General features: G+C 47.2%; 1 protein-coding gene across 1 annotated transcript; it reads left to right on the top strand.

Annotated features, from left to right (window-relative positions):
* Nucleotides 1–258: 258 nt before the first annotated feature.
* Nucleotides 259–8,161, top strand: LOC121835047. Its single transcript, XM_042288965.1, has 4 exons — nucleotides 259–580; nucleotides 4,406–4,576; nucleotides 5,217–5,310; nucleotides 7,968–8,161. Exons 1-4 carry the CDS (start codon nucleotides 290–292, stop codon nucleotides 8,159–8,161), a joined length of 750 nt encoding a protein of 249 aa, XP_042144899.1. The 5' UTR covers nucleotides 259–289.
* Nucleotides 8,162–8,224: the final 63 nt, after the last annotated feature.

Here is an 8,224-nt window from a genome sequence, read left to right as displayed (position 1 = left end):
AGTTTTGCCATTAAAATTTTCAGGAAAATCACTTATGACCTTTGAATGAGGTAACCGTTAGTTCTGGAACTCTGGACATCTGCATCGGACAGCTAGCGCTGGTATTGGGTGGAGAACAAGGGTTCGGCAATACGAAGTTTACTTTTGCGGTAAAAACAAAACAAAAAACCCCAATGTCTTTTGAAGAACAGGCTGTATACGAACTATCGGCTACCCTTGATGGCTAAGCCTAACTCGTTCCCCGACGTCTCAGGTGGTCATCTCGAGGTCAGTGCCTGACGTGCACAACATGACGGGCTCCAGCGGCATCGGCGCCCAAGGCGTCGGGGAGGGCCCTAACACGGGTCGCGGCTCGTCTTCGGCCGGAGTCTCGGTGGCCAAAGCTCAGTCCATGTACACGTACCGTGTGCCCGCGGCTTACCTGCCAACTGACGCGAGGCACCTCTTCATCACGGTCCTCATGGTGCACCCCGGGACCGGAGTCGACCTGAACGTCTACAGACGCTACAAACTCGTCACCATCATCGGCGACTGCCGATTTTTGGACGAAGAGGAAGTCGACAAATCTCCGAACTGCAAGGTGAGCACCGAAAACAAAGGGTCAGAAACTGTGGCTACGAGATATCTGCGTAGATCTGGTAGAAATGTGTTCTCCGTTACGTCCTTATAACTTGGATTCCTCGTAAAGCTTGACTTTTACGTTAAGAACCACTTACGAAATTTCATCTCCTGTTTACCGAACTTTATCTTCCAAGGTTCGTTTGGAAGTTTAAGCCTTAGTTTCCGTCGAGATCAGACCTTCTGAACCTAGAAACACTGATGCACTTTTTATAATTGCTAAGTGCATGATTCTACAGCTTCAAACATTTCCTTATCAAAATGATTCAGTGACTTGGGGGGATTAACAGAAATGTTTCTTTTGTCTAGGAGCAAGGTACCGTTGAGGGGAGGATCTGCCCTCAACGATGAAACATGTTTCTGACACGAAAGGTTGATTATTTGCGCCTTGGTGGTTCACCAAGGCGCTTGTCAGTGGCCTTGCCATAATTGATTCATCCGTTTACTTTTACTCGCTTTATTAATATATTGCATGCTTGCCAAATCAGCGTCGTTAGCCTTGCATCATTTATCGTACGCCCTCAAATTTTTGAGGTGGGTCATCGTGTCAATCGAAAGAGAAAAAGAGGGGGAGCGTGGCGGCGTGGCGTGGTTTTAACTATACTCACTTGCAGTTTGAAGCGGGCGTGCTTCTGCGATTGACACGTTGGTTCATCGGTTTACAGTGCTGTTCTATAGACAGGTTTCTTGTGAAGGTCGCCTGCTAAACATGCATAGAGTTTTTACGGAACTGCAATGAATATAATAACCAAACTAAAGCGATGAATCTGTGGCCACTGAGCGATTGAGAACGGCATGGATATCTTTTAGTTGTCTCGCCTCCAGCGCGAGCTTCGGAGCTTTGATACAACGTCGGCATCTCGCGAGTTTTAAGCGTGCGGGTGCAGCCAGAGCACGAAGGAAGGGCAACCCCATCAAAAGGGACAGTCAGGAAATTTCTGATGGCACATCAGGCTGATGGTTTGTCGTGTTTTGGGACATGATGGTCCGATTGTTTGATGGCGCGATGCTTTGATGGTGTGATGTTTTGATGGCTTGGTGGTGTGATGGCCTGTTAGTTTGAAGGCCTGATGGTCCAACGTTCGGTCATATTTTGCGACATCTGACGGCCATTGATGGTCTGTTGGTGCAATGGTCGGTAGGGATTTCTAATCAGAGATATGTACCGGTAGAAGACAGATTGAATTGTAGGGAAATATGAACTTTATTTCCTGTTCATCATTATTTGAAAAAGGTCCGAGCACACCTAAACACTTTTTATGAGTTGTGAATGCGAAAGTATGAATGCCGTTCTTCCGTTCCCTTAGTTCGTCTGCGACGTAGTGACGTGTACGGTCACGTTTCGCCGGGGGACGGCCGAGGGCGCGCTTTCGTGAAATGGCCGCGCCGCGTTGAGCTAGGCCGTGCGATTTCTCTAGAGTCTGCCCGGACGGGCTCTGGCTCTGCCGCCACCGCTCCCTCCTCTCAGAGCCGTGTATAGAGAGAGCTTGATCAATAAGAGGCGCGGGCAGAGCCAGGGCGTGCACCAGACGCAGACAAAAGGCCTGACATGCTCTCTTACCCACCAGAAGCCGAGAAAAATCTCTAGTGGTGGTAGCGAGAAACAGTTTTAATCATAGGTATATGGTTTTAATAAGCGCGTAAAAGTTGAATGTAGTAATCTTTCCTGGTCGAAAATAGGGCGCACGTGATGTTTCGATTATGATCATGCAGAAAGATGTAAAAAACGAAATATGCCGCTCGAACTCTGTTTTCCTCGGACAGTGTGTGACCGCTCGGACGGCAGATTCCCGGCCCTCGGCGCCTGGCGTACGGATTATGTCGATCGTTCTGCTAGTTGCGCTCCTCCACCGTAATCTTGGATGACCGTGATGGAAACATCACGTGCACCATATTTTCAGTCACCGAGAGTTACTCCGACGCACCTATTAATTTCGTTTCTCGCGACCACCGCCAGGGTATTATTTCTGGCTCCTGGTTGGCCACATTCGAATTTGTAAAGACGCCCTGGAACACGCCCAGCCCGCTTTCGGCCATTGGCGCCTCCTCACCTGTCTCCTTCACTTCCCAATAAATGGACGAACTCTCTACATATGCGGCTCTGCCTCCTCCTACCGGCGGCCGCGGCAGCAGCCATGCACGCCATGGAGAGGGCTTCTCTGGTGGCTTTTTGTTTTTTGCAATTACGCCGCACGAGAGCCAATGGGAGCCTTGTTCCTTGATGACGCGCGCCAGCCAATGAGAGCATAATCCATCAGAAATCGACTTCACTTGAAAAAGGGGACTGTAGGTGCCGTTTGGCCAACGTTTGGCGTGATTTCAAAGGTAATGACGTCGTTTCGCTCCATGGGACAGTTAAATGCTTTCGCCTTAAAAGGAAGATCCCAAGAGTTAGATAATACCTTCCAAAATCCAATAGAAACCTGTAAGCAAACTTCGTATTTTGGGTATGGCATGTTATTATTCCTATTTAGAGATTATTCTGCGTTAAATTATTACACTAAAAAACAAAACTGAAGAAAAGATGCGCCTAATCCACTCGCGTCTTTCGAGACTTCGCAACGTGCGGCCTTAGCGGTGTCGCTATCTACACTCTGTCCCCATCGTTCACGCTGCGAAAACCTGAAATACAATAAGCCTCGTCTGGCCGAGACTGCGGTGAGCCTCGTCTTTTCGCATTCGTGACTTTGTAAACGTTTTTTGTTTTTTTTTCGCAAACATTTAGTTTACTACACGTTTGCCTAGTAAGTTAAGTTCCGATCAAGCAATGCGCGTTTTTCGGCACATTCTCTGCCACTTAGATCGAAAACATAATCTATTTGGCATACAAAGCCGATCAACAAATTGTTTCGCCAACAAGCCCGAACAAAATTTAAAACAAAACTATTGCTGCAAAAACATACATGAGTCTATGGGAAGGTGTCTTTTGCTGTTTGGAGTATCCTATAGAAAAATTTTAGAGGCGGACTATTACGGATTGACCACTGCATTATCGAGCCACACTGCTGTCAGCTGTGCAAACATGTCATTCACGCATGTGCGACGGCGTGAGACCCTCGGAGTCCCCTCTCAGTCACTGCTGGAACGTTCCAAAAAGGGCCAGGTTCCTCCCACCACCGAAAGATGCCATGAGAAGATTCATCAGCGTTTTGGACATTCCGTTGGTGTGTGGAGATATCCTGATGGTCTCACCCGGACAACATCAAAACGTTTTCATGGTCCATCAGCCACCACAAGAAACGTTTTGACGGTCTGTGAGTCACCAACCGCAGCCTTTAATGATCCGTCAGCCACCATCAGAAAATGTTGGATGGTTCATCAAATACCGCCAAGTGAGCCTGTAGCTACGACCATCAAAAAAGTCTGATGGGCCATCAAGAGGGTCTCTCGGGCCATCAAGAAGGTTTGTTGAGCCGCCAAGGAGGTGTGACGGGCCATCAACAAGGTCTATGAAACTTCAAGAAATTTTGATGTACCATCAACAATTTCTGATTGTCTTTTGGATCAAAAACTACTGCGTGCAGGAAGCCGGGAATCCGAAAAGGAATCCCTGTCGTTCTCATCCTGTCAGTAGCTATAGCGGCCGGGACCCTTCCATTTCTAGGCCATTCAAAAGAAGGTAACTTTTGATTGTAACCAGCAGGGTCACGTTAAAAACCCAACATAGTGACCCGTCACGGGTAAACAGGTCTGACGGCTGCGAAAAGACGATAGGGCACGATCATGCTTTGCACTTTATACGCGCGTATTTACACCTGCTTCAACGACGTTGGCATCGGCTCCTCAGGCTGTCGTCATCGTCGGGCGAACAGAGATCTTCTGCATCTGCAAGGACGAGTGGTCAAGCACACAACACAGGGTCGCCGTGGTCCAGGCCACTTTTCCGGGCACGCCCAGGGTTCAAGTCAGAGAGAAGTTCATTCCACGGAAGCTGGAAGAGAAACGGCTCTTTCAGATGGTGTGTATAAACGTTCTCGGGGAGTTAAGCTACACGATGTCGACGCTTCGCTGAGATGGAGGCGCGTGGATATAGTTCCTGCTTTCAGAAAAGGACAATTGAGTTTTGCGCATTGCGCTGTGGTGTGGCCGTGTTATAAGGAGCTTCACCTTCACCTTATTGACGTCCACTTTTACTCAAATGTGCGCGGATACTCCAGTATAAGGCCACTACAACAAACTTGGAGATATACACCTCGTCAATTGCACCCTCAAAGCCCATGCACACAGTTGCGGTGGAGTACGTTTGACTATTTAACTGCATGCCTTGCACCGAAAAACAGCCACGACTCACCGGGTTATTTGCGCCTTGTATGAGGCGTGGCAACCAACTCAATGAGTACCTTTACATACGGCATACGAGGTACGGATGTCATGGTTACTCGTAGAGTCGCAACGCTCTCATACGCTCTCAATGGTAATTGTTTGTATGGGCCTTTTGTCTCAAGAGAATGACCTCTCATCTCCTGTGAGGATAGATTGCATGCATAATTGCTAAATCACGAGCGGTGCTCTCAAAGCTTTGCATGTTGTCGATCTGACAGAAAGTGGAACGAAGGCATACGCGTTATAGACTGGCCGCTAATTTCTTATTTGAACAGCCCGTCCTGAAACGTGTTGACAACTGCACAATGGCCCAGAGAACGAATTTCCACAGACTTCTTCAGAGGGAGTTTCCATTGGAGGATATCGCGAGTAAGTTGCAGATGAATTTTTCTTTCTTTACTAGATTAAGGTTACGTGATTATTTACAAAAATTCACGTTGTGGCTGTTTTGTTTGTAACTTCAAAGTAACTCTACTTCGTGCCAGCTATGTGTTATCTGCAGTAGATGGATGGTGGTCGTAGTGCGCTTACACTGTCCTCCAATGCTCTGCCGCTGATTAACGAGGCATGATACATTTATTTTCACTTTTCATCGAACAAAGTCAGTCTTCTATATTTTGGAACATAAAGGAATCACTATTCCCTCTTGCGCGTTTCGCTGGAAGGCCGGAATGCACAGAAGTGCTTTATACCCCTGATTACCAAAAGAACACACCGAGCCGACGCGGTTGCTTTTTCTTGCGCAAGGACATATGCCCTACATTTCTGGACGCGTGTCTGTCTTCGGGATTAGCTTTTCGACATTCTTATCACTTATTACTGCAATCTCATTGACTGCGGAGTGTTAATGATATTCAGGGGACCCGCCATCTTCCGCGTTTCTTGGGTTGGCAGTGACTTATCCCGTTAGACAGTAGACTGAAGGCAAAGATATACTGGGCGTTCGATTCTAATTTTTCTTTTTTAATTTGGACATATATATATATATATAGGGAGTGAGAGTTAGACGTGTTCTGTTTTTAGCATGTATTTATCAAGCTCGGGGGACGTTGGGTGAAAGAATAATCTTCGCGGTAAATCAACTAATTGTTTAAAGGGCAACTCGGTTTCATTTTTTTTAACAATGCAGTCCTCTTCAGTATCACCTAGGAAGACCACACGTCAAATCATGTCAAATATTACAACCTAGTTCTGACCAAATGTTTCTTAAATGGTCTGGCAAACTTTGCACAGTGCCAAGTAACCGAAATCGGCTGACTCTAGCGAGCGAATTGAGGAGCAACCAAAAGCGCAGTGAAAGCTACGGCGTTGGCGTAGCCAACATTGAGCTAAACGTCATCACCATTGCCCCCTTTTTTGTTTGTTTTCACTTTTCCGGGGCAAGCGTAGCGGGTGACGTCAGCAACGTTTTCTCTCGGCGCTCAGCGATGTCCACGTGACCGGCGTCCCGCCGTTACCGCCGTCTCCCGAGTCACAACCGCCGTCATCATCTCATCGTTTGTGATTATTGTATCTCGGGGTTTTTCTCACGCAACGTTTGCAGACTGATGCCGCGGTTGTGCAGACGTCGTCGAATGTCGTAGACACCAAAACGTGTTGAAGAGTGCGGTGCAGATGACACTTACGCCTGGCACACGCTCGCCTCAACGGTGGCCGGCCGTCATTGCACCCGTCATTGCACAGAGGATCACGTGACATCTCGTACCACGTGATAGCCATGTTTTTGGCGGCCCGAGGCCCGTGTTGTGAGACGGAGCCGAAGTTTAGGTTTCGATTTCTGCTTATGTTTAAAGTAAGATATAACAACACAATATATAACTCATTTTTCGCGAAGCTAATGACGTAGTGTCTTCTATTAGTGTTTTTTAATGTGAAATCACTCATTATCTCGAATTTTTCAGAATGCAGCGGAGTTGCCCTTTAAAATCTGTTCATTAACGTTTTAAGTATCGGTTTCAACGGTCATGTCGGAAGTGCAGTGTTGACGGCAATTGCTATTAAAGGCCATGCCAATTTAAAGAATTTGCGAAAATGTGATGGTGTTTGAAATAATAACCGCGCAAGGTTTTTCTCGCCTTGCGTGAACTTCCGTGAAGAAAGAGCGCAGGAAGCCCTGCTCACAATGACGCTTGGAAAGTGACGTAGTCGTGTCAGTCACGTCGTTACTTGTGTCGCCCGCGCAAGCACCAAGGACAGGCCGACGAGACAGTCACGACATGATCGAAACGACGACATCGCTCTTCCTAGCGTCCTTCTGGGCAGGGCTTACAACGCTCTTCTTGAGGCCATTTTTTTTAATCGGACGACAAAATGAAAAAAATCGATCGATAAAAATTTTTAAAAAAAATTACCTTTTTTTTTAATTTTGTTTACATTGGTCTGACTTTAAGAGTAATTGCCATCAATACTACAATTGCGACATGACCCCTAAAACCAATTATTAAAGAAGCTAATTAACATATTTTAGTCTTTAGTCTTCAGTCTTTATCTATTTGGCTCTGGACAGCCGCGGCACCGCGGAAAGGCAGCAGCCCGTATACCATGGAGGCCCGCGGTGCCGCATCTAGTGAAAATGATAATGTGATGAGCATGTACATGCATGATGAATTACTCAACTTACCATAACGATTATTGTCTCTTCTAACATTCGCCGAGCCTGATAAATTGATGGTGAAGACAGAACTCGTCTAACTTCCTCTCGATATAAAAAAAGAAAAGAAACAGTTCGAATTAAATACATGGCTTACGCAGACGTCCCATCGCGTTTACTTTTGGCCACCATTATAGAAAGAAAGAGTGAAGCTACCTTTCTAGAAATTTTAAGTGACGGGTTAATCTTCTATGATCTCCTGGGGGGAGAATAGCGGCGCCTGCGCAAATCTGGGACACACAAAAGAGGGTCCTGGTAAAAACGGAGCTCCTTCTTCCCCTCTTCTCTGGTGGCCATCGGAGCGCTCTCTGGATGACGTCATGTGCAAGCCATGCAAGCTCGAGAATCAGTCGATGCTTATCGCCTTTTCATCCAGCCGCCGAGCGGCTGGCCGTGCAGATCATGCAAGTCGAGAGCGTGCTCAACAATCAGACGCTGTACTGGATTTGCAACGCCTTCATGCCCGTCGATGAGGACAGGGTCATCTTGGAGAAGTCAAAGGTACCACATGCCTCCCTCCTGGCGTTCCTGTCTCTGCGACGTGCATGTCGGGGGCGGAAAGAATACTGACGTGTCCTGCCTGACTGCACGAAGACTGTCCCAATACGGGGTTGGCAGTGACATCACATTGAC

This window comes from Ixodes scapularis, unplaced genomic scaffold (assembly GCF_016920785.2).
Source record: "Ixodes scapularis isolate PalLabHiFi unplaced genomic scaffold, ASM1692078v2 PGA_scaffold11__112_contigs__length_91849675, whole genome shotgun sequence".
Lineage (NCBI taxonomy): Eukaryota > Metazoa > Arthropoda > Arachnida > Ixodida > Ixodidae > Ixodes > Ixodes scapularis.
This window is presented reverse-complemented; position numbering and strand designations above follow the sequence as displayed.

Coding starts and splice junctions, on each gene's coding strand:
- LOC121835047 (XM_042288965.1), top strand. CDS start 290: ATGACGGGCTCCAGCGGCATCGGCGCCCAAGGCGTCGGGGAGGGCCCT. Junction 581..4,405: donor ACAAATCTCCGAACTGCAAG/GTGAGCACCGAA, acceptor TCGGCTCCTCAG/GCTGTCGTCATCGTCGGGCG. Junction 4,577..5,216: donor AGAAACGGCTCTTTCAGATG/GTGTGTATAAAC, acceptor TTATTTGAACAG/CCCGTCCTGAAACGTGTTGA.